Raw genomic sequence first — 25682 nt, forward strand, 5'->3', positions numbered from 1 at the left:
TGCTGCAGAAATGCAGGATCTCTCTGGAAATATAAGAGAGGTATTTGGAAAAAAAAAAAAATTTAAAAAATTAGAAACCAGTTAGTTTGGCATCAGCTTTGCATAAAAAGACTCAAAATCCTGTTTTTAAATGGCAGATATTAATTGTTAAAACATTAAATAATTCAAGGTCAGACAATCAGACACCACTGTTAACTGCAATCTTTATAGTGGGTCATGTCTCTGTGATAAAACTGATGAAATATTTCAGAGCTCACTGTTAGATAAATCCTTGGCACTTACCAGTCTGAGTGCACATACTGAGCAGGAGAAACACAGAGTAAGAAGCAAGGCTGGCAACAATCAGCAGCAAGATACTAAAAACCACAAAATATTCACAATTAAGCACTTTTACAGCACAATGCACTTTCGAGCTTTAAGAATGCTACTCTTGCAAGAACTAAGCTACAGGATTTCCTCATTTTATGGCTTTTATCTGCTGACTGTGGTTCACGTGGTCTCTGATCTTCCCAATACTTGCCAAGTTGCCCTGATGTGTGGATTACAGGATGGCCATAACCATGGGAGTTTGTGTGTGCACATACACACAAACACACATCCCCCAGTGAAGATAGACCAATGCTTAGGAAATGGACAAAGTGACAATTCCAGTGACTTTGGCCCCATCACCCACAGGTCAACATTTGCAACAAGCAAAAGTGCAAACAAAAGCACGAGTTGATTCAGAGTTTTCAGCCACACATCCATCCTATTCCACAAGGCCCGTTCCTGGAGCTAAAGGAAATCAGAGTTTTGAAAGGAAAATATCAATCTACCAGGAGTAATGGCCAAGAAATTGCCACCCTGTGGCAATTTAATGCAACATCTGGGTAGGACTTAGATTAGGTCAGATCTGAATGACTAAATCAAAAAGGGGAAGATCTTAATCTACAATTCTGAAAGGCACAAGCTATTTATTTCTTCCTCAGATTTGCAAAGGAGTCTCAGTAATTTTTTTTTTGTTCAATTCAAACCTACAAGGGGAGCTTAAAAACGAGTATATGTAAAAACTGAAAACTTACCTAAACCCCATGATTCCTGTGTTGGCCATGGCATAGGATAAGCCAAGTATCCCACTGCCCATGATTGCATTCATTAAGTTAAACACTGAGAAAGCAAAGGAAGAACCATGACTTGAAGAACTCTGTGAAAAGGACAGAAAAAAAAAGTACAGTTAGTGAAAGAACTCTTTTGATCTTTCCTAAAATGAAATTCAAGGGAGGAGGCAACAGCCAACTTCTTCTTTAATCTAAAATCTCACTTCTCATTCTGAAACGCAAATCCTTGTGCACACACGATGCCGTGAGCATCCCAAGACGCCCACAAGGTTCGAGCACAGCGGGGGCAGAGCGCAAAACGAGCAGAGCAGGATTCAGGGCTGGGATCAGGCTGTCCCTGCGTGCTCCAGCAGGGCCCGGGCAGCGCTCCCAGCGCTCAGCAGCCAGGGAAGCGAAGGGATCAGGAGCAGCCACGGGACCAGAGGCTGATCCCCCCCTCCCCATCCAGGTGATTCTCCCGTCCCCGGCGCTGTCACCGCCCCTCACAGCCCCGTCTCGCCGCCCTTTGAACCCGCGCTCCCCGAGCGTCCCCTCAGCGCCCAGCGCAGCCCCCTCAAGGCGCTCCCTCCCCGCCGCCCCTCACACGCACGCTGCCCGGCGGCGGCGGCGGCAGCAGCGGGGCGGTCTCCCGCTCCTCCTCCTCCTCCTCGTCGTCCTCCTCCGGCCGCTCACGGGCGGACAGGTACCAGCCGCGGGCGGGCAGGGGCCGGACCCGCCCGGACCCCCAAGGCGGCGCCGCCGCCATCGCCCCCCGCGCCCGCCGAGCGCCTCTGAGGGGAGCGCCGGGGGCGGGGCCAACCGCGGGTGTGGCCCTGAGATGGGCGTGGTCAGGGGCGAGGGGCGGGGCCGTGCCCGCCCCGCTGAGGGGATATGGAGGGGCGTGGAATTGTGGGCGTGGTCACCGCTCGCCCCCGCCCATCCCGGCGCAGCGGCGATGACGCGCGCGCGCGGCGCGCGGGCCCGGTATGAGGTGAGGGCGGGGGCGGCGCGGGGACAGAATTCCCTGAGGGGAGAACATTCCTTGAGGGGAGAACGGGATAATCGCGGATCCTGGCGCTGAGGGAAGGGGTGGTGTCTCTCCATGGGTGCCTTGGGAAGGTGGCGGCAGTGGCCTCCAGCCGGATCCAGCGTTGCGGGCGGCTCTGTCTTGTGGGTTTAATGCAGTACCGAGAAGCGCAGGATGAGAGGACATGGCTGCAGGTTGCGTCAGGGAAGGCTTCGTTTGGACATTAGAAAGAATTTGGTCACAGAAGAGGTGATCAGGCATGGGAACGATGTCCAGCAAAGTGGGGGAGTCACTGTCCTGGAGGTGGTTAAGGAAAGATGGGGCGAGGCACCCCGTGCCATGGTGGTGGGTGCTCGATGATCCCAGAAATCCTTTCCAGCCAATTCCATTCTCTAGTTCTGAGACCCCCACCACCCGTTTCCACCCCCAGGAGAAGCACGGGGATGCTGAGGCCTCTGGATGAGGGATTTCTCCTGTGCACAGGGTGAGCAATGCCGTGTGCCTTTCGGAAGGAGGTGTGCTCTGCCAAAAGCCTGGCTCAGGGAAAGGGGTGGCCTGGGACGTGTACGGAGAGGGGCGGGTCAGGATGGGAGGCAGGAGCAGCCTTGGCAGGGTTTGGGCACAGCAAAGTGAAGGACAGAGCACACAGCCTGTTGTGACCCTGGAGAGGTAACAGGGCTGGGGGAGGCAGGCAGGAGAACCAATTTCCCTGCAGAGCCTCTCTCTCAAAACAAGCTTGTAAAAAAGTCAGGAGGAATGCCAGCCTCCAGCACCACCTAAACCACTGGCTCCTGCCTTGGAGCAGCCAGTGCCAAGGCAGAAAATTTGGCCCTTTTGGTCTGTCTCTAGTGGAGGAAACCATTTAGAGAAGTGTGAAGCCACTTTTCAAGTTTCCATACCATGCATGAATTGGGGCTCAGTGGCAGGAACAGACATTACTGACGCTCCTCTGGACCCTATGGGGGACACTGCATTTAATTAATGACCTTTCTGGCATGCACCTCATGGAGCAAAGATGTTACAGAGCATGGAACCTCTCACACTGGGGCATGGGAGGCAGAAATCACCAGAGTGATCATGACCACTGTTGCTAATAACTGTTTTCTAGCAACCACTGCTTGGTAATGAATTTTACCAGACACAGGAGGGATCCAACAGGAGTAGGATCAAGACAGTAGAAATATTTCCATTTGGCTTACTGAGATTAATATCACATTTATTAGAACAAAGAGAGGTCATTGTTTTTTGGCAGGAGGGGATTATCTCGCCGCCTGAAGTCAGTTAACATTTGAGTCTAAAAGTACATTTGCAAAATAACAAATTTGCAGCATATATTTCATAATAAAGAGCTTTACTAAACTATTGTGGATTGTTTGGTACAGATGGAAATTCTGGTTTAAGAGAACAGCAAATCCATGTGATTTGCAGCCTTTTAAATGGAATGATTACATAACGTCTATAAAATGAATAATTTCTCTTCTAGGACTTTGTGGAGATTGGGATACTGTGCCAGACTACTGAAAACTAATCATTTTAGAACAGCTGCATCAAATACATCATTTCCAGCAGTTTGGATGCTGTTGGCACAACATTCTGGCACAATACCTGGGCTCTTTGTAGTAGTTAAAAAAAACACTTTGTTCACAATGCCCGAAACTGTGGAGGATAAAACTAATCCAGAACTGTATTTGCCACATCCTGGAGTGCGTGGGATGACACTGCTCAACAGAGAGGCTTTCAAAAGGACTCTGGTTGTTCCAGCTCTTAAAGTCAAGAAAGAAATTGTGCACAGTGTGCTGAAGTCCCTGAAACAATCAGTACTGCAGCGCCCCGGCCTCAAGCGGGTGGTGGAGGACCCAGAGGATGAGGGCAGCAGATTTGTTATCCTGGATCCTCATAAAGTACCGGAATTCTCATTGGGAGAGGCAGAGCAGCAGGTCCTGAAACAGCTCAGTGTCCCTCCTGAGGTGTGCAAGTACCAGCTGGAGCTGAGCTACGAGAATTTCAAGTCGGAGGAGATCCTGCGGGCCGTCCTCCCCGAGGGCCAGGAGGTCACCTCTGGCTTCAGCCGTGTTGGCCACATTGCTCACCTGAATCTCAGGGATCACCAGCTGCCCTACAGACACCTGATTGGTAGGTGCAGCAGCTCCTCTCAGGAAGGTTTTTGTGTCATTTGTATATTGTTAAAACGTTACTGTTTGTATATTGTTAAAACGTTACTGAGGGGCACAGTTCTCACAGTGTGATGCTCTCACTGCACTGAGCTGAAGTGTGTGCCTTGGACAGGGCACAGCTGCAGCCCTGAGTCATTACAGGGAGGTTGTTCCAACACACACTTACTTTTGTTAATTTAGCTGTAAACAGCAGGTTTGTTGTGGCTGTTGTAGAACATTGAAAGGTCTTGGTCCTTAACCATAATTATCTCCCACCCTCTCTTTCAGGCCAGGTTATAATGGACAAGAACCCAGGAGTCACCTGTGTAGTGAATAAAACCAATATTATCGACAGCACATACAGGAATTTTGAGATGGAAGTGCTTGCTGGAGAGAGCAACCTGGTGACCAAGGTACAGGCCTTTTCCCCCTGGTATTTTCAATTTAATGTGCTAAAACCCAAAGGAATCTTCAGCAGAGGTGTGATGCAGGGATGCTGCTGAGACCATTCCTGTGCACAGTGCCCTTCCTGACACCTGTCTGAGCCTAAGGGTTGGCTGTTACTGCTGCATGCTTTGTCCTGGTCTGCCAAGGGCAAACTCAGCCACAGGGATCAGGAAGGCATGTGTTCTTCCAAGTTCACAGCCTAGATTTAGTGATGTGGATTTGATCTAAGAAAATCCAGTTTCCTGATTTCACCAAGCCTTGTACAGTGGCTGGTACAGAAATTTCTATCTCACCAACTTTGCAACTTAGGCAACGTTTTGCCTTTGCCTTTTTCCTCTCCTGTCAGCAGCAAGACAAATCTCCTGTCTCCTCTGCTCTGACATTTATCAGGTGCAATCACTGTGTAACTGCCAAGTGTTCTTCACATAGGGTTTCTTGTCTGTAAATGGAAACTTGGCCACTGCTTCCACAAAAATATTTTCTCTTATCTGTTAGCAGCTTTATACTTTGAAAGGAGAAAACATGAGATTACCAAGTAAAAGTTGAATAGCTTGATGGAACATCCTGTTCATGCAGAGAGAAAGCCATTGGATTGTCAAGGCAGCAGTGACAATTGAATGTTGTGCAGATGGTGTCACCACACACCTGGCACACCGTGGAGCTGCATCCAGGAGTGCAGAGACACTTCAGGGTGTTTCTTGCTGGCAAAGCAAACAGTGTGGAGATCTGGATCCCAAGTTACTTTGGAATCAGACAATTCCACATGCTGGTGCAAAGAGAGTATTAGCTTGCATCCCATTCTCATCTGAATAAATACTGTTCCTTTCCAGGTCTGTTCTTGAGATAGTGGTCATCCCAAAGCTTGGGTTTGGATCAGCTTCCAGACTCTGTCACCTTGGGAGATGAAATACAGTATTACTCAAGCTCAGAACTGGCTCCCAGTGGCTTTGAATTTGGCTGACGGTTCCTGTTCTTGGGCCTATCATTCTCAGACACTTATTTACTGTGTGCACTTCACAAAGGAGGGCTTGAGGCATCTTTCCAAGGTCTGCTTTCAATAAAGGAGCTGTCAGCCAGCCACAAAGCTCTTGAAAACCCTTAGATTTTTGTAGGGTCATTTTAAGTTGCTGCTTTATTTCCACCTGGTGATGGAGACCTGTATAAAGCCAGCTATCAGGATTGACACTGGGGACATGGCTGTTTCTGATGAGTTATCTGTTAAAGATTTAAAATCTGTTTATTTGATTGCTTAGCTGATCTGTTTATTTAAGATTCACATATGCTACCAGTGGGACAATGCTGATGTACCTGTTACCTTTCAATAGGCACCTTGGTTTTTAATTTTCTTAATTAGCGATAATGCTTAAATCTGCCTGCCATTTGAACACAGAGGCTTAACCAAATATTTTGGACTTCCAGGTCAAAGAAAATAACATTTCCTACGAGCTGGACTTCTCCAAGGTGTACTGGAACCCTCGCCTGTCCACGGAGCACAGCCGCATCGTGGGGCTGCTCAGGGCCGGCGATGTTCTCTTCGATGTCTTCGCTGGCATCGGCCCTTTCGCCATCCCGGCCGCCAAGAGGAGGTGCCGGGTGTTTGCCAACGACCTCAACCCTGACTCCTACACCTGGCTGCTGCACAACTGCCAGCTCAACAAAGTGCACACCAGGGTGAAGGTGTTCAACATGGACGGCAGGGCCTTCCTGCAGGGGCCGGTGAGGGAGGAGCTCAGCAAAGAGCTCCCGCTCCTGGGGGAGGAGCACAGAAGGGCGTTCCACATAGTGATGAATCTGCCAGCTCTGGCTGTGGAGTTCCTGGATGTGTTCAGGCATCTCTTGGTGGGGGAGCCCTGCAGCCCTGCTGGCCTCCCCACTGTGCACTGCTATGGGTTCTCCAAACACAGTGACCCAGCCAGAGACATTCAGGAGAGAGCGGAAGCCGTGCTGGGAACCTCCTTGGCTGGGCGCTGCTCCACGTTCCTGGTCAGGAATGTGGCGCCCAACAAGGAGATGCTGTGCCTCAGTTTCCAGATCCCAGCAGACGTGCTCTACAAGAGGCCCTGCCCTGATGAAGGTAAGGAGCAAACCTCCCAGGTGGCACTGGGATTTCAGGCTGCACCTCAGGCTGGTCCCACCTGCTCAGCCCCGTGGGCCGCTCCGGGTGTGTGACAGCGGCGTGGCTGCGGCGCTGAGCGCAGAGGTGGCCGGCAGGACCCAGCGCCTGCACGTGTGCAGCAGCTGCAGGGCTTTCCCTGCTTTGCTCACAGCAGCCTGCTCCTCTGATCCCAGCATGAGCTCCCCAGGAAAATGGTGGACTGGACAGGATCACCCCACAGGCCATAAACCAGACCTTTATGCCTCAGGCTGGGGCTGAGGGAGGATGGGGACTCAGTGATCCTCGTGGGCCCTTCCAGTGCAGGATATTCAGTGGCTCTGTGATCTAATGCCAAGCTCACGTCCCTGTTAGCTCAGTCCTTCTGAACTGGAGCTGTGTTTTTGCCCAGATCAGTGCACTCCCAAGGGACTGCTCCCAGCTCTGACCTTCTCCTTATGCTCATACAGACTCAGTGAGGTCTGGAGCCACCACATCAGCAGAATCAGGTTCTGTACCTGATTGAGTTTAACTGAGACATAGATATCCTTGGAGATCTTCAGTGCTGAACTTGGTTGTTTTGTGGGGGGTTTTTTGTTTATAATTGTTCATTTAAGAAACTGGTTGGTTTCAATGATCCTGGGCTTTGCACTACATGACAAAGGGAGCAGAGGGAGGTTCCCATCTGCAGTTACATGAACTGGAGGAAAGGAGGTTTTTATAAAGCTTTAATGCCATGAAACTTACTTTTATGCTGTTGTCAGGTTGCACTGAAATGTAGGTCAAAATGCAGTTCCGTACAGGTTTTTGCAAAGTCTTTTTTGGCTTTCAGTAAAGACCCCCCATTATTGCTCTAAGAGTTTTCATTTGTGACTGTTAAACCTGATTTTAACTCTCATCTCTTCCTGTTAAATCCCTTAACAGAGCTCCCTTTTCCAGAGCTTGTGGTAGGTCAGTCTGTTTACTGTACATTAAATAACTTACTTTTTCTAACCTTTTCCAGCAAAACCAGCCTCAAAACGTCTCTGTACCAGCCAAGATTGTTCAGAAGAGAAGGCATTGAGTTGAAGATCAGAGCTATGGTGACTACCTTAGTTTGTGTAGGGATATTTGGATGTCTCTGTTTTACCCCTTGAGTTATGAGGAACAGAGCTGTGTTCCCATTGAGTTGCAGCTCTATCTTGGGAGCCTTGCTTCCTGCAGTCACCTTTTCTTCTCATTGTGGGATCAATTGAAATTGCTACTACAAAAATTTAAAACTTTATTCTCTTATAATAAATGTGTTTTGGTACTTGCCTGCTCTCTGTTGTTTCATGCCCTGTGCTAACTCAGTGGCAGGGCCTGGGGTGGTTTTCTGCTGTAGCATTTTGATGTGCAAGTTGTGGGGAGAACAGACTTTTATGTCTTGTCAGGTCTAGGAAGGTGACTGATATAACCCCTGCCCTGGATTCTCCCTGACAGATGTGTTCTGGTTTCAGAATATTGGATTATGGTTAGCAGATGCACAAACAACTCTTGTGTAAGCAAGGTAACCTTTCAAAAGCTTAACCTGAGATACCAAAAGGGCCTGATAGCCCAACATCCTGAGGTTTTGAGTAAAAAATTCTTTTTAACACCAAGATTTAGTTAGAGATTAGTTGACTCCTAACTTTGTGTTTGCCCATGGTTAGAGCCAGAAAGACTTTAATGTCTTTTGCATGTTTGCAGATGAAGTTCATGCTCTCATTGCAGTTCCAGGCTGAAACCAGCACCTGAAAAACAGTTCTGTCCTCCTGAAACCGTGTCCTGCCGTGGCTTTTGTGCCTCTGCCCTCTCCCAGCTCTCCCCACCTCTGCCTGCTCCCCTGCTGCAGTCCCTGGATGATCTTTCTGGCTGGCTGCTTGTATTCTGCAGGGATTTGAAAAGCCTCTGCCTTTGATTTCCTTTTCTTACCCATCCAAACTATTGTTGGGCAATGTCAACCACAAATAGTTTATTTGGCCGGAGAACTCGGCTCGCCCTCTCAGTTTCAGATATTTTCCCTCAGCCCAGGCTCTGAGCTCACGCCCAGCAACCAGATGTCTGTCACCCTCCTGGCCCTGCTGCTGTGGCCCCAGCCCTGAGCCTGCTGCATTTTTGGTTCTCACCCAAACACCACCAAGGGCCAGGGATTTGTTTTGCTGGTGGCTCCGTGTGCCGGCCTTTCCTTCCCTTGGCTGCGCGGCCGGTGTTGGGAGCGAGCCGGGCTCCTGCAGGATCTCATTGATCCATCCCCAGGGAGGCTGTCCTGCCTCACCCAGGGGTCCTGCTCCCTCCCTGGCCTGCACTGAGCCCCAGCACTCCTGCTCAGCCCTGCAGCTCCAGCCCCTGCAGCTCCAGCCTGTTCTCCCCTCCCAGGCACGGCTCTGCTGGGATTCTGCCCCAGCCCCGCTGCTTGTCCCGTTTCCTGACACCTCTGCTGCTCTCCAGCTGCTGCCTCCCCCTTTCCATAACCATCTGAAGGCAGCTCCTGTTCTCCAGGGCCCCCCACAAGCACTGCTGCAGTGATAAGTTCCTCCACCACTCTGGAATGGTGCAGCCTCCCTGGGATCCCTGCCTGACACAGACTGTGGGTCCCTGTGACTTCACATTGCTCCACAGCCCCAATTTAGGGCTTGCACCACTGCGCCAACCCAAGCCAGGCTTTGATCACCATTTCTGGGCCAAGCCTGTAAAACATGTCACTCTGATTTTCACTACAGTGTCCCAGGGAAGGATTTGAAGCAGTAAAAGGACTGAATGTCAGTGTTATTCAAGCAGCATAACTTCAGTTCAGATACCAGACTAGCAGATACATGACTATGCTCATAACCAGGGGTTTTCCAGCTTTCTGTGCAGTTGCCAGTTCTGTGTGCAAGAAATGGCATAATAAATAACAGCCAAGCTATGCACAAGTTAATGAATGTATTGAAATTATAAATATTAATATGCATATGCAGTTCTGCATTCATTAGGGCATGACCTGGGGCTTTACAAAACTAATAGGAAGAGATCATTGGTGAGGTGCATCCTTGCCAGCCTGGGTGAGCCTGGGAGAAAGAATAGAGGAGGGAAGGATCTGATCTCCTTACCTCTGCCTTCTGGAACATTCCTTGTCAGCAGCTGTTCTGGGCACAACCAAGGGGATTTCAAAAGGCAATGGAAATTTTGCCATCTCCCCCCATTTTCTTTAAAAAGAAAACACCAAGTCTGGAATAGATCTCATTCATCTCTTTATTACAGCATAGAGAAAATCCATCCATCTAGTGCACTCCTCAGAGCAGGATTCAGCAGCTATGAGCAGGTGGCCTATAAAACATGGCCCAGGGTGGCTGTCCTGAGCAGCTTCCCACCTCCTGCACTTGGTCAAGGCTCCATCACAAGGAGCAGGCAAGGAATACAAAAAGGATCACATCAGGTGGCAGGGACCATCCCCAAAGCCAAAGGGATGTTCCCACCTAAATAAACTCCTGAGTTTATGACAGAAAAGCTGCAAATGGAGATAAACAGGAAAAAGCAAACATACAAAAGCAAAACAAACAAACCCCAAAAGGCAACCCCACAATTTTGACTACAATGCCTTGTGTTGACATTTCTTAGATTGCTTCTAGAGCACCTCAGCTGAAAGACCTTGAGCTAAAGCTTTGTTTTCCAAGCAAAGGTAAGAACCAAGTGACACAGGGAGGAAGGATCCCACACAAGAGCTGTGTCAGCATATTTCCAGAGTTTCTTGTCTCCTCCAGCTGGCAGGAGGAAAAACCCACTTGTCTAAACTGGGAAAACTAGTTTTATGGGAAGAAAATGCAGGCTTGAATATTGACACTAAATGTTATAATCAAAATGGCATTTAAATGCTTGTGCAAATAAAACCCTGCAATAAGAGTAAAACCACAAACTTTATTAAAGTCTGGCTTTATTTAAAAAAAAATTTACAAGTGTATTTCTTTAAGCCTCAAACGTACACAGCTGAGTTATTCACATCTTCCATTAGATGTGGCTTATTGCTTCAGCCTCCCTCAGCAAAGTGCCACATGAGTAACGAGTTTCCCCCTCCACAAGAATGTATCTGCCATTTTACACAGCTCCGGTGCAGAGGGGGTTTGGTTTTTCCCTTTAACACTTGAGCGCAGCCGGGTTTGCACCAGAGGGGGGCACAGAGCAGCGAGCGCAGCCCGGCCGGTGCGGGCGGACGCGATCCCGCCCCGCCTTCGCTGCCTTGCGCCGCTCCTCGCCCCGCTGGGTGTCCCTTGGTCACAGCCTGGTGCTCCCGGGCTAACTGGGGTGCCAGAAGAGCCCGCTGAAAGCGTCCTGCAGGGCCCGGTGACAAGCCAGCGAGGACGTGTAGCCCCCAGCCAGGTCCTGCGGGGAGGCGGCTCGAACGTGGGTGAGGTACCTGCAGCAAAGAGCAGCGTCATTTCAGACACATCAAACACCCTGGGGTTCACAGCACAGCGAGGATGAGAGAACATTTCAGGAGAAGGCAAGGAGATGGAGCTGCCCACAGCAGGGTAAAGCTTGTCAGAGTTAAAGCAATGACACAGCTCCACCAGGCTGCCCCAGCCAGCCCTGGTGGCACCGGGGTAAGGGCACCCCGGGTTTGTGTCTCTGTGCTCCCTTTGGGGGTGGCTCATTTCCCCACTCCCACAGGTCCTGCCCAGACAAGGACACCACCAGAGGAACAGGAGGGTTTCAGCTCTGCCACTTAATGCCCAACACTCCCCCGAGCTGACTGTGCCGGCTGCTCTGATAACCAGAGGGCTGAGCTTCCTTTGCTTCCTACCTGTGCCTGGAGCCCACTGACCCTGGGAATTAGATCTGTGGGAGGCCACCATCACTTTGCCTAAAGAAGGCTCTAAACTTCCCCATTAATTAATCATCATCACCCATTTGCAGAGCCATCTAATTGTACCCCAAACCTCCCAGAGCGTTGAGCTGACATAGAAACAACACAAGCTGACATGGAAGCAGGAGTTGACATGGAAGGACAAACTGACATGGAAGGACAAACTGACATGGAAGCAGGAGCTGATATGGAAGCACAAACTGACATGGAAGCAGGAGTTGACATGGAAGCACAAACTGACATGGAAGCACAAAGTGACATGGAAGCAGGAGTTGACATGGAAGCACAAACTGACATGGAAGCACAAACTGACATGGAAGCAGGAGTTGACATGGAAGCACAAACTGACATGGAAGCAGGAGCTGACATGGAAGGACAAACTGACATGGAAGCAGGAGCTGACATGGAAGGACAAACTGACATGGAAGAACAAACTGACATGGAAGCAGGAGCTGACATGGAAGCAGGAGTTGACATGGAAGCACAAACTGACATGGAAGCACAAACTGCCATGGAAGCACAAACTGACATGGAAGCACAAACACACTGCCTGTGCTGGCACTGCCACTCTTGGCTCCCCTTGGCTCCTTCCAAGGGCTCCACCCCAGCTGCACACGCAGAGCTCCTGCTAAAGGATGGCTCCATCCCACACTGTAACCCCACAGCTCCTGCACCCCGTGAGACAAGGACAAGACAGATCAGATTCTCCCCCAGCTCTGCACCAAACGCCATCAAACAGATCCAGAGCCCAGCAGGAGCAGCACAAGAACCACCTCCCATCCTGACCATCAGACACAGCCCCATAAACACCACGTGCTTTCCACAGGGGCGCTTCGGCCGCTGTTTTGATTCCTCACTTGGTACATGTTGCTCCTGGGAAGGTTGAGTCATTCCACCTCTGGCTTGGCAATCCAAGCATAAACTTGCAAAACGCACACAGCCTTTTATAATGTTATCCCAAGAAACCTAAAACAGCTGCACTTTTGGCAGGAAAATACAGGACCACCAGTAAAATATCCAAAACAGTTGCATCTTTTAATTTATGACTGTACACTGTTTCCATAAAGAGTATATAAAACAGGTCAGATTTTATAGGTAAGACATAATAAACAGTCATACCCATTGATGCCATAAAAGCATAGAAAAAGAGATTACTGAGAAATGATTAATTACAGTTTTAAAAACTGTATTTCTTGCACCTAATAACCACAATGCACAGACATGAGCAATGTTTCTGAGGGATTCTTGGTGAGATGCTGAAGCTGAGACTGAATTTACCTCCTGTGACTGAGCTGAGGTGTTTTGTACCAAGCTGTGACAGAATCTGGCCCTCACTGCCAGACATTGGTTTCCATCAGCACAGACACAGGCAGGAGAACACAACGTAATAATAAAATAAAATAAACCCTTTTAATAGTGCTCAGTCCAAAAGAACTTACAAACACAGCAACAAAGCTGGTCCCATCTCTTAATTTGCAAGGGGAGGTGGTCTGCAGAGAGCTCCTGGTTTGTGGCAGAACACATTTTATGGGTTTTAATTTTTTTCTTAAGATTCTTGTTACTTGTCCCTTAATATTTTAAGAGGAAGATCTCATCCTTCCCAAAGGACTTTTAAAACTGCTGTGGGAAACAGGAGCTCCTTTCCCCAGGCAGGAATGATGGGCACTGACAACAACAAAAAATTTCCTTCAAAATGCTGGTGTGAAACTACCTCTACCCTCTAAAACAGAAAGTTTTTTTTTACAAAAATCAGTTCCCACCTTGTATTTCACTTCTATCATATTTATTTCATTGCACAACTTCATTTTCCCCTCCTGCATTAAACAGTCCAGTGAAAATGGGAGTATTTTACATTTCAATATTAACAAAGGTCGGTTGTGTCTTTCTCATTACTTTTCTTATCTTCCCTTACTTATATATCACTGAAAGGAGAAAAACAGAGTCTATTGTTTCCCTTTTTCTAGGACATCTGAAATTGGAGCATTAGTTTCATAAGACAACCTGACTTCCAGCCACTGCAGCACTTACAGTTAATTGGGAGGTGATCTCTGCAGCAACACAAAATCATTGCCAAAAAGGCTCCCATCGACTTTTACAGCACAACCTGCCCTAATTCTCCTTACTCCTGTGAAACAAGCACAGCCTGCTGCTGGCTGTCAAGTGAGGTCTTTATTTTCTTGTTAAGTATCTGAACTTACTGCTCTTGACCCATTTAATTACTGTGGTACACCAGGCAATTGCAAAGAATCTGCCACGCTGAAGCCACACAATGAGAAGCGAATGGGTTTTGCTGCCTTTTCCACACCGGTCCCCATCTGTGCTGCCTGATTCCAGCCATCCCCTCCACAGGAGAATCTCTCTGAACTGGATTCCTGGGGTTTCTGGCAGAGGTCAGCACATCTTTTCATGTACACCTTTACAACAGCAGCAGGAAGAAGGGCTTGCCAAGTTTTATTTCCAAAAAGCCGAGCTCCGTTAGGTCCTGGGACCTGGAGGTAATTGCTCTCACTAGTTAGCAAATTCCAGCACACTGGGTCTGTTTTTCATAGGTTTATTTTAAGTACCTGTAAATCTTATAAGCAGAGACCAGGAAAAAGAGGTTTGCTTTTTCTGGTGCACAGTTTTTTCATGTAACTTGTTTTTACTGAGGGCAGACTAAACTCTGAAGTTGAAAAAAGCCTGCACTATTATTTTTGAGCAGGGCTAAAGGGCTGAGTGTTCCCTGCCCCACCATTTCACACTTCCCATTCCCAGCAATGCCTATGCCCAAACAAGCCCCCTTTCCTTGGCTGCAGCCTTTGGATGTTGATCTTCCCCATTAAGCTTTCACATCAGTTCAAACACATCATATTTTGTTCTTCATGAGCCTTGGGGGGCTCATTCCTGACCTTCAGTTTCTCATCACCATGGAGGGGGTGGGAGGAAAAAAAAATGAAAAAAAACCCCTCCTGTTTTCAAGGAAAGAAGTGTAATTCACACTCATTCTGGAGGCTCAGAATCGAGCTGGCTGTTCCTGGGAGGGGTTTTCTTCATTTTTTCTCTTTTCCCAAGGCTGAGTCACAACCACTTCAGCAGGACAGGACTGTGAGAGCTACGTGGGCTCAGTGTGGCAGCAGATGTGACCCCCTGTGCCTCCCCAGGAGCCCCAGAGCCCCTGGCACTGCTGCTGCTGACAGCCAGAGCACCCAACAGCAGCTCAGCAACACCCAGGGCACTGGCAAACATCCCCTCACTGCTCAGCAGGGTGGTCTTGTTCCAGAGAAATTCAGGAAAGACGTCAGAAACAATCAGAGAGAGTGGAGAAACAGCACAATCAAACCTGGCTAAAATAAACACCAACCAAAAACCAAACAAAGCTAAAAACCCTCACCTAAACAAAGAAAAAGAACCAAACACAAACCAGAGTATGTCCCTGCACCCACCCAACTGAAAGTACCAGTGCTAGGGATTATTTCACACAATCTTTCCTGTTACCTGAGATAAACACACTCCCAGGGGGGGTTTCTGCAGATGCATCACTTAGAGATACATGTGGAACAACTGTGAATTTGGCACACTGATTTTTTTTTTTACCTATTAGGTATTTTATGGGAGTGAAGAAAAGAAAAATCATTCACAAGTTGTTTTACAGGGGGAAAAAAAAATTAATTCTATTCCACAGAGTAGATTTACTGCTCATCTGATTATCTGCAGTATCCATGACATTAAGTAATGGGGCAGACATTAGATCTGGGAAATCTTCCAGATTCATCATTTAAATAATAAATAGTGGTTGCATAAAGCAAGCAAAATACTCCAGTGTGGAAAGCTGTGAAGCAGTAGGAAGGCAGTAGCATAGGCTGCTGCATTCCTGGGCCTTTCTGGAGCCAGCATTTTCACTGGATTTACCAATCCCTGGGATGAGCTATTGCTGTGTTACTCACAGGAGCTGCAGGGACTGGGTCTCTGGTATCAGAGGACAGAGCACAGGAGGAACTGGGCAGTGCCTGGCCTGGCTTTGCTGAGCAATGAGCCCTGGGCTCCTCTCCAGCCCTGAGCAGGTACAAACTGAGCTCCTCTGCTCAGCTCTGCTTTCCTTTCAACCAGGCAGCTCTACCACAGTCAGTCTGTGCAGTCAAACAGAATTTATTGATAAAATGAGCCAAGCTCATTGCTGTTCTCCATTATATAGCCCCAGGAAATACATTGGTGATATTCAAATATGGTGTGGTTCTCCCTCTCTCAGACTAACATGACTAAGGCAGGGCAAAAACACAAGGCACAAAGCTGGTACTCAAACCCAGAATAGCAATTCATCCTTCCAGGGAGTAGCTACAAGCCTGATCCTCAAATTTCAAAAAAAAACCAAACAAACAGATTTCCATCCATTTTAGCAGACACTCTGTGGGCAGTATGATTGTATTTAGATGTTAAACCCACCAGCTGTGAGTGGTAGCAGAAATCCCTGCTGAACCCCAGCCTGTTCTGACACAGAATTCAAGTTTAACAGAGCCATGAGCTCAGCCAGGGCTCCTCATGAGCCCAACCCAGTCCCTCCTTGCCCGAGGTCCCACTGCCAGCCCTGCCTCTCCTCTCCTCCACCCTCCAGACCCCACAGACAAAATGGGAGCAAATCCATTCAATAGGTGCAACCACTGAAGGAGTTCTCTTATTTGTTTGGGGTTTTTTTCAATGCTTCTCTGTATACAATTGCAGCATTAAGTGTGGATGGATATCAAAACAGGGTTATGCATAGAGAGATAAAAAACACATTTTCACCCAGATTATGGCAACTTATGGACTGAACACAGCCCACAGTGCAGAGGTACAAGGAAAAGTCACTCTAAATAGCACAACAGTTTTGGTTTCTATAAATTTCTGCCAAAGACAAGTGATCCAGCACAGGCACCACCCCTGCAGCCCCAGCAGTCCCACCTGCAGACAGCAGTGCTGTGCACATTCAGCTTAGCAAGCCAGGCTGGTTTGGTATTATTAATAACCCTGTGCTGCTTTCTGAGGGCTCAGTGAGCAGAAAGTGCTCTCTGAGGTGTCAGATGAATGCCAGACCCTTCTCCATGCCACAAACTTGCTCAGCCCATTTCCCTCACCCCTGCCCCAGGAACCTGCTGCAGAACCATTGCTTACTCATCACAATTCTGATTTCCAGCAAGGAAATTTAGTGCCTTCATCTTGCAATAAATCCTGCAAAAGCAGATGCCTTCTGGCTCTAATGGAGCTCTTTTTGTTACAGTTAGGGATTATGAAAAAATGAAATTATGAGTTTAAGCTCCTAGAACTTTTAGGTTTTCTGAGTGAAGAACTCTGTTCTACCAGAAATAAACTTTCCCAGTAGAAAATACAGGAAATGCCCCAGCCCAGAAAATCAATAGAAGAAATATAGGACTCCTAGTGCTTCTTTTTAACCTCTTCCATCTGCTTTTTCTAAACAGCAATTTGTTTCAAACACTGTCAGAGTTTTCTCAGGGCAGGAGTGTGTGCAAACTGTGTGTGGTGAAACAAAGTACTTTAAAAGGAAAACAAAGCAGGTCTGCCAGAGCACACCTCAGCTAAGAGAGAACAGGACACAGTTCTGCTAACAGACACTGAAAGAGGCAAAAAAAGCCTCAAAATGTGGTATTAGGTAGGAAAGAGCTGCTGCTGATAAAGCCAGTTCTGACTCCAAAGGTAGAAATTAGTGATGAGTTATTCCCCCATCCTCTTCTCCCTCATAATGTCCTTTCTATAAAGGGAAAACCTTTTGGACCCTGGAAACCCAAAGCCCCCAGTGTCCTGCTGCAGCAGTGACCCAGCAACACCCTGGGCTCAGAGCCCCTTCCCAGTCAGCTCAGTGACCAATAAAGGGATTTCTGAGGGTTTAATGCAAAAACTGCAGCACTTTAATTTGATGTTTCACATAAACTGTTTCCTCTGTTAAGCCATACATGACCTGTAAGATATATCTAATGACCCATCTTAAGAGTTTATTGCAGATTACATCTGAACTGGTGAGTGCAGCCATGGACCTTGGAGTACAAAAACCTTGAAATGCAAAGGCCCAAAGTCACAGAAGCCCTCCTGGGTGGAGGAAGAGAACAGAATCAGATTTTCCCATACTACTTTCCCTAAAAACTTCCTCTTTTTGTGATGAAATCCAGAGACCAACCATTTCCACTGCAAATCTAACCCACTGGGGAGTGGAATGGAGGGAAATTTCTTTATGACAGCTACCTCAAAATACACCTTCAGTGCTCCTCATAAAAAACCCAGCTCTTCTACTGGCAGAAAAAGAGTTTTAAAGGAAGAAAAGTTTTAGAGAGCACCTGGTTCTCCAGCATTTTCCCAGCACTGCAATTCTACTGCTGCCCAGGTTTTTAAATAGATGTGAGACCAGACTCAGGTACTTGCATTTATTTAACACATAAACATTTGCTTTTGGAGTAACTGAGAAGCCAGTGCTGTTGCCTTGAGGTAAGATGAAAAGCCACAGAGAAATGGAGATCAAAGGAAAAGGAGCAATGCCTTCCGCCTCCCAGAAACTGATATCATTTTAAAAGAAGTGGATGTTTTAAAGTGTAAAGACAGGAAACTAACGATGAAAAAGGTTTTATAGAATAAAGGAAGCTTTGTACTCCTCTGCCCTGATATGCATTTTGCACATTTCCTCTGCTGCAGGCTGGATGCAGCCCTGGGCCAGGACCTGCAGGCACTGCCAAAAAAAGGAGGTTTGGACAATTCCAGTCCCACTGCACAGCCCTACCCTAGAAGGCACCAACTCACAACCATTTCATGGAGAAAGGTCTATAAACTCCAAATATTATATTATATGGTGGTGCCCTACCCAAGAAGGCATCACCTCACAACCATTTCATGGAGAAAGGTCTATAAACTCCAAATATTATATTATATTATATGGTGGTGCCCTACCCAAGAAGGCACCACCTCACAACCATTTCATGGAGAAAGGTCTATAAACTCCAAGAACAATGGACCACAGGCTGTGAGATTATCAACTTCAAGCACTGTGACCTGTAGATGTAAAAACTCCTTTGAAATGGGACATAAACCCCTTAAATGGTGCAAGCTGACCTATTTCCCTCTTCAAAAGGAACTGGAAACCCAATTACACCTGGAGATGTTACAAATATTAACAAGTTAAATAAACCTCCTCTTCTCACTGAGGAGTTATCCAAGCTAGAGATTCACATTCAACAAGAATTCCCATGTGTAAATCCAGTGCATGTTTGAGAGCCACATTTTGCCCCTCATATGAGCTCACAATTCACAGTGGGTGCCTGCATATTCCCTTTTATAATAATCAAATGCTGCATTTAATCAGCTTCTCTTAACATTTGATCAGGCAGCATCACTTCAGACGAGGTGTAACAGTTACAGCCTCAGAAAATGTGAATTCCAGTGCAAGAGAGCAGCCAATGCTGTCTTTGGAGCACTCAGTGGTTCTGAGCTAATGTGGGAAATCTTGAACACAGTTTCAAAAGTTAAAGTGATGACAGAGGTCATCTTGTTTTGTCGGGGATTTTTCAGTTGAAAAGAAAAACAAACAGCCCTGAAGCTGCTAAAGTACATCACAACCTCACTAAGGAGCCCTTAGAGAAAGGAGGAACATCCTAGCAGGTCTGAGGCAATGTGGGTGACAGGTTTCTGTGCTGCTGCACGGTGGATTCAAGACAAGGATTATCTGAAAGTTCTCATTTTAGCACACAACTGCCTATTTTAAAACAAAAACAGGAAAGCAGAACCTGCAAATACACAAATCCTTTGCAAGCAAAGGAAAACTAAAGGCTATGCAAGTTCTTTTTGGTCACATGTTTCAGTTCTGTAAAGGAGATGTTATACAAATTCTATGCTGGCTTCTCTTTCTTTGATTATTGGGGGACTTCCTCCCCCAATAATAGTGATGAGTTATTCCCCCATCCTCTTCTCCCTTATAATGTCCTTTCTATAAAGGGAAAACCTTTTGGACCCTGGAAACCCAAAGCCACCAGTGTCCTGCTGCAGCAGTGACCCAGCAATCCATCCCACTTTCCTCCCAGTAAAATATTTACTTGTTTGATGGTTCCACACATGTCAGGGAAGAGCCATCCCTGACTGTGCTGTGTGAACATTTTCCTTCTCGTTGCTCACCCACACATCACCACACCACGCATCCTTGCCAGCTCCAAAACATGCACAGCCACTACCATTCGGATTAATTCCTTTTTCCCTTTAAACTGCAAGGATTTCAGCTTTAACTGCTCCCCAAAGAGCTGCCTGGATTCCTCCCCCCCTGTGCACTCAGCTGTAGCAAGAGGTCAGTGTTTATTTCTGGAAGCCTTGCTCACAGGAAGCCTTCCTTCAGCGCCAGGGGCTTCCGTAACTGCGCGGGGGCTGGGACGAGCAGGGGCACCTGGTCCCCCGTTTGTCACCATGCCGAGGTCACCCGCCAGCTGTCTGTGCTCTCAACACCCTGCCCAGCACCAAGGCCTTCTCCTCACTCACATTTCCAGCTCTGCACTTCCACATCCACTAAATCAATCAGCCCCCACTGAAAGTGCTCCAGTGTGGTATTCACGTGCCCTCCGAACGGAGAGAAGAATGAGCAAAATAATTCTCATCTCATTTGCTGCCCCTGGTGCTTGCACGTGGTGCAATGTGTTGGGAAGGTTGTTTACCTGAAAGAATTCTGTAATTGGATGCTGGGAGAGATTGTTTATGTTAATTAAATGTCCAAGCTGTGTGGACTGTCAGTCTGCAGACAGTCACAAGTTAGTTAGTTATTTAGTTAGTGATAGCTCTTGTTAGTGTAATATTCTGTAATATAGTATAATATAGTATAATAAAGTAATTAATTAACCTTCTGATATCATGAAGTTCTGTGCATCATTCTTCCTACCCACTGGGCATCGTAGCACCAAGACTCCAACAGCTGCAAGGGCAGCAGCTGAGCAGCCCTAAGCTGTGGTATTTGCAGGGGTAAATCTGACTCCATGTTCTTAGAAGGCTATTATATTATATTATATTATATTATATTAGCATTACATTATATTTACATTACATTATATTTACATTATATTATATTTACATTATAGTATATTATAATTACATTATGTCATAAATGCTATACTATAAACTATACAAAAGAATAGAGAAAGGATACAGACAGAACGTTACCAAGAATGAGAATGAAAAACTCATGACTGACTCCTCAGAGTCCAACACAGCTGGCTGTGATTGGTCATTAAGTAAAAACAATTCACATGAAGCCAATCAAACATGCACCTGTTGGTAAATGATCTCCAGCCACATTCCAAAGCAGCAGAACAGGGAGAAGCAAATGAGATAATATTGGTTTTTCTCTGAGGCTTCTCATCTTCCCAGGAGAAGAAATCCTGGCAGAGGGATTTTTCAGGAGATATGACAGTGACACTGAGTGGCCCCATGGAGCACAAGGACACTGCAGTGCCCAGCCTGCACACAGGGCTGGGGAGGATTCACTGCAGAGCTGCAGCTGCACTTTAGTCCCTGACTAAATCAGGCTCTGCTCGTACTTGACCCCAGGAAGAATGTCATTGAACACAAGGGCCTTTTCTCAGCTGTGATATTGGATTTTTTTTTTCTTTTCAATGGGTAAAACAACCATTAATCTACCATTTCTGTAATTGCAAAGCAGCTCTCTCTTTAATGTGTTGTGGAAATGTTCTGGCATAGACTGATCTCCAAATTCTTCATCTTTCCACTCTTCCTCCCACACACTGTGTTTAGGACAAAGGGCACAAGAAGAACATGGATGTGTTTAAATATATATTATAACTCTGAGGAAGTCAACCACTGTTCTGTAATTTTCTACCTAAGCCAAGACTGTTTTCATAGGCTTGTATTTTTTATGTAAGGACAGGGCAAGTTCAGTTTTAAAGACACCACTGTGTCTTTTCTTCCCTGGGCTGGACAGCATCCCTTCTGCAGACAAGAAAGGAGAACAGCTTTTATTCTGAAAGACAGATCTTTTGGACACACAAACTCTTCTTTTAGGATAAAAATTCCCTCCTGTTCCTCCTGCTCTGCCTTTTTATCCATGTTCCACACACCCCACTGAGCACCATGAATCCCCCAGCACACAGCCAGAGATCCATATTGATGAACTGGGGCTTTGGGAGAGCTACATGAAAGAGATTCCTCCAGCTTCCATGTCAATTATGCATCTGCAGGCAAAGGGAGCCCTTTCTGAACAGAGCACTCAGTCAGGAACACCTACAGGAGGAGGCTGGAGATGCACAGACACTTTTTTCTCTCTCTTTTCAGCACATTTTGCTTGATGCTCCCTTCTGAGGCAACAGATGAGGACAGCAGTGATTGTATCACAGAATCACAGAATGATTTGGGATGGAAGAGACATTTAAGATCACCCCTGCCATGGACACAGGGATGCCACCCACTAGCTCAGGACACAGCTGCAGAGTCCAGGCTGGCTCCAAGCACACAGGAGGTATTTTAGCCCCAGGAGCACTGGTGAGGACCTGGATTTCATGCCCCAGGCTGGGAAATGAACTGGCCCAATGCTTTTCAAGTTTTTCTTGCATTTAAGGTCTTGCTTTAGTCCCAGCAGGGAAGAACACAGCCCCTGGGTGAATCAGGCTTTGCCCTCAAAACACTGCTGACAGAAAAAAACCATATGAACACAGAAAAAGTGATTACAACCTCAGCTTTGAAATACAGTTTCCTCAGGCAGAAAGTCAGTTCTGTTTTCACTGTGACACAGCATCCTCTGTTCTGAGTGAGTAGCAATGAATTCACATCATATGGCAATTCCAGTTTAATATGACTCAAAATAGCACAAGAATTTCTAGAGGGTTTTTAGCTGCTGATACTGATGAGGTAAGTAAGCTGCCAAACCTAATAATTATCTCAAATGAAAAACTATGAACTCTTGGTTATTCATTTCAGATAGTAAGAACCCAAAGTTATTTTCTTTAGGCAGAATGTGGAAAGTGCAATTGTTGAAAGCAAACGCTGCAGTTTGAATGACAGTATTTAAAGAAGATGAGATTGTTCAGGTCAAAAGAAGGTGAAAACCAGGTGGGTTTCCCTTGCAGCTGACTTGTGCTGTAATGCAGGAGCCCCTCAGCCTCCTGAGGCTGTGGCTGTGCTGGGCAGGCCAGCATTTCAGGCTGCTGCTGAGATCAGGTTTACAGCTCCCAGCCAGGCTGGCGTGTGCTGCCCAGGAAGGCCTGGGAGAGGTGGGAGGGAGCAAAGGGGGCAGGAGCTCAGGGAGAGGCTTCTCCTGCACACCAGGGATGGCTGCAGGATGAGAAACATCTGCCCCAGGCAGGAGCAGCCTTTGGGCTGAGCTCCCAAACCCCCCTGGCACAGGGCACTCCCAGCTCCTAGGCTGGGGAGGAGGGAAAAGCTGCTCTGCTCTCCTGAAAATATTTTTTACAGGGGAATGAAGGGGAAAAAACCACTCCTTCAATCCTAGGCAATTTCCTTCTATCTGTCAGCATATGGTAGGAGCTATTATTATTTGCCTTAAATATAAAGCATCATTAAGGCTATTTTTCTGTTTTAACAGCTTAACAATTCTATTGTGAAATCTGGGTGAAATTCTCTGGGTTTTATTGTCCTTCTCTATTGTGCCTTGGTAGAATTTCTAGAGGGGAAAAATGCAGTGATGATAGGAGATCTTCATTTTACTCTTCTAAAAAGACAATGAGTTAAGTGTCTAAATTGAACCATTTTTTTATGATTTCTGTTGAATTAATTTTAATTTTCTGTTGCTTTCAGTCTAATCCAATATCCTGAAACAGCAGAAGCACAGATATCAAACAGGAGTGTGCTGAGCTAGGCAGAGCCCCTTAGTTTCACTTAGAAAATATCAACAGAATTGTTACAGAGCAGTGACATCCACAGCTGCTGAAATTCTCCATGGATTATTTGTTAACAACTCAACTCAACTTGCAAACTGCATCCCCAAAATCTGTCTCAAAAGAAGTGGTGCCTGCTGACTGAACGGATTCTGAAACTGGTGCAGAAAGTGCCTTGTTAAACATTCACAGAAAGTGCCCAGGAATCAGAGTGGATTGCTAATAAAAATGACATTTAATAAATTCTCCTGCTGAGGAGAGCTCCCAGTAACACTAGGTGGCAGAAGGCCCTGTCACATTGAAGACACCTGCAGACAGATACACGCCCAGAGCTACTTGAGCTTGATTTTAGAAAAGCCAAGGGGAAAACAGTTGAAAGCAAAACAGTTCTAAGATCTCCTTTTCCATCCACTCTTCCAGTGCTAATTCTGGCTCTGATATCCCTAATGCACATTATTTCACCATTTAAGCTATCCCAGAATATGAATATACCCTTGAAACCTGAACATTTAATCACATTTTATTCAGATGAAATTCTGTATGTGACAGGTGATTCTATTAAGCTTTTATGTAATTAAAAAGAAATTCACTGCCTAAAGAAATAAATGGCCACTAGGACAAGTACATAACAAAACCACACACTGTGAGTTACCTTGAAGCAAACTTGAAACCCAGCCTGCTGCTATACATTTCTGCAAACAAATTTCTGCAGCTGAAAGAAAAACAACAACCTACAAACTCATTCAAAACTGCTCAAGACACAGTGTGGGAGAAGATCTGCTAAAAATGGCAGCTGCTCCCTCATGGAGGTGCATTTTCAGGAATACTTTTGTAACAACACAAAAAATTCAACTGCTTGTTTCTAGGTTTACATATTTAACCCTTAAAAAAAAAAATCTGTGCTGCATTTTCCTTTATTCTGGCCACTCTCTTTCCAACTGCTCTAAGTTTCTCTCTCATCCTCTATAAATCCAATCCATCCCCTGCCCTGGTGATGTTAGGAGGAAGCTGCAAACACAGAGAGGGAAAGCAAAAGCCAAGCACTGTCTAAATGCTGAAAACAAAAGGGGGAGAATGACATTTCTGCCTCCTCAGATATGTAAGTGTGACTTGACAGCAAAGATTTCTCTGAGATGCCCATGGCTGCAGTGCTTTTGCAGTTGCCAAGCAGTAACAGCCCAGACTGGCAGCACTTGAGGGCTGCTTCCCCAGGGGTGGCTGGTGCCAGCTCAGAGCTCAGTGCATCCTGCAGGGTCATTTTGCACCTCCAGCCATGAAGGCTGTTTGTGTTTAAATATAGTGTATTTTATCATTCACAGTTGTCAGCAGTGGAAATTGTCATCTAAGCAGGAAAAGATGCTGTTGAAGAAACAGGAGGGGTTGGTTAGAAAGTAAAAATTATTTTGGCTGTGACAACTCCTCTCCCTGCCCATTTTGAGGGTAAGGATCATGCCACCCATTGCAAATTGCTGCCTGAGAGTCAGAAAAATCAATAGTAGGTAGGAAAGCTGACTTGCCAAGGCTACAGCCACTGCCAGCAGATTATTAATGCATCTGTCTGCATTCTTTAATGTTTCCTAAGAAGCAACTATGTTAACTGAAAAGGTGTGACGTGTCACCAGCCCTTCTCTTCTCTCCTCTTCATTTTCTCTCCATATTAAAACCTTGGCTACCAAAGAAAACAATCATGTTTCACCTCATCTTTTCCCAGCTTTTCTGAAGTTCAGTTCCTGCTCTAGAGCAATATATACAGTCTAAGTACTACCCCTGACAAGCTGTTTGACAGCCCTAAGTTGCACATCTATTTTACTCCCAGAGCCTTGGAGTTGGTAGGGCTTAGATGGGAAATGGAGGCCAATTAAAATAAACACAGACAATATCAATGCATTCTTCAGAAAGGCACAAGACAAGCAAAATGAAACACTACTGGCTTTTGCCCACAGTTAGAATTCAGCTCATCTCACAGGCTGAATGCTCTGGCTGAGGTCCAGAAAGACACTTAAGCACATGTCTTATTTTAAGCATGTGAGCAGCCTCATTGATTTTTCACTCATGCCAGGAAGAATATTCAATGCGCTTAAAGTTAAGCACATTGTTAAGTGCCTTCCTGGAGCAAGGCCAGGCTATTTAGCCCCTGCAAGAGTTGGTCTAGAGAACATTTACCATTATTTTAACTTCTCAAGACTTTCTTTGAGATAAAGTTTTATGCTGTA

The 25682-nt window shown here is 46.5% G+C and overlaps 3 protein-coding genes across 5 annotated transcripts in view; 1 reads left to right on the top strand and 2 right to left on the bottom strand.

Annotated features, from left to right (window-relative positions):
* Positions 1–1915, bottom strand: part of SLC38A6 (solute carrier family 38 member 6) — a 38189-nt gene extending 36274 nt beyond the window's left edge. The window contains exons 1-3 of the mRNA XM_054635511.2: positions 1687–1915; positions 1062–1183; positions 283–356 (exon numbers count right to left, since the gene is read on the bottom strand). Of these exons, the coding sequence (XP_054491486.2) occupies positions 283–356; positions 1062–1183; positions 1687–1842 (352 nt within the window). The 5' untranslated portion in view covers positions 1843–1915. The remainder of the gene's footprint in view (positions 1–282; positions 357–1061; positions 1184–1686) is intronic.
* A 22-nt stretch (positions 1916–1937) lies between these two features.
* TRMT5 (tRNA methyltransferase 5) lies at positions 1938–8086 on the top strand. Of its 3 annotated transcripts, none has more exons than XM_054635255.2 (5): positions 1938–2067; positions 3587–4236; positions 4545–4669; positions 6123–6777; positions 7799–8086. In XM_054635255.2, exons 1-5 carry the CDS (start codon positions 2063–2065, stop codon positions 7861–7863), a joined length of 1500 nt encoding a protein of 499 aa, XP_054491230.2. In that variant the 5' UTR covers positions 1938–2062; the 3' UTR covers positions 7864–8086. The 3 variants fall into 3 exon arrangements, with proteins under 3 accessions (XP_054491230.2, XP_077036929.1, XP_054491229.2); XM_077180814.1 differs by having other exon boundaries at positions 1994–2060; XM_054635254.2 differs by lacking the exon at positions 1938–2067 and adding an exon at positions 2077–2587.
* Positions 8087–10008: 1922 nt separating this feature from the next.
* The window catches only part of MNAT1 (MNAT1 component of CDK activating kinase), a 119689-nt gene continuing 104015 nt past the window's right edge, over positions 10009–25682 (bottom strand). The window contains exon 8 of the mRNA XM_054634683.2: positions 10009–11185. Coding sequence (XP_054490658.1) covers positions 11065–11185 — 121 coding nt within the window. The 3' untranslated portion in view covers positions 10009–11064. The remainder of the gene's footprint in view (positions 11186–25682) is intronic.

This window comes from Agelaius phoeniceus, chromosome 6 (assembly GCF_051311805.1).
Source record: "Agelaius phoeniceus isolate bAgePho1 chromosome 6, bAgePho1.hap1, whole genome shotgun sequence".
Classification (NCBI taxonomy): domain Eukaryota; kingdom Metazoa; phylum Chordata; class Aves; order Passeriformes; family Icteridae; genus Agelaius; species Agelaius phoeniceus.

What these genes read in the sequence shown, in the direction of transcription:
- TRMT5 (XM_054635254.2), top strand. Translation starts at nt 2,421, where the DNA reads ATGGGGCGAGGCACCCCGTGCCATGGTGGTGGGTGCTCGATGATCCCA. An exon ending in AGAGCAACCTGGTGACCAAG is followed by an intron (nt 4,670 to 6,122) that starts GTACAGGCCTTT and finishes TTGGACTTCCAG; the next exon opens with GTCAAAGAAAATAACATTTC. An exon ending in GAGGCCCTGCCCTGATGAAG is followed by an intron (nt 6,778 to 7,798) that starts GTAAGGAGCAAA and finishes AACCTTTTCCAG; the next exon opens with CAAAACCAGCCTCAAAACGT.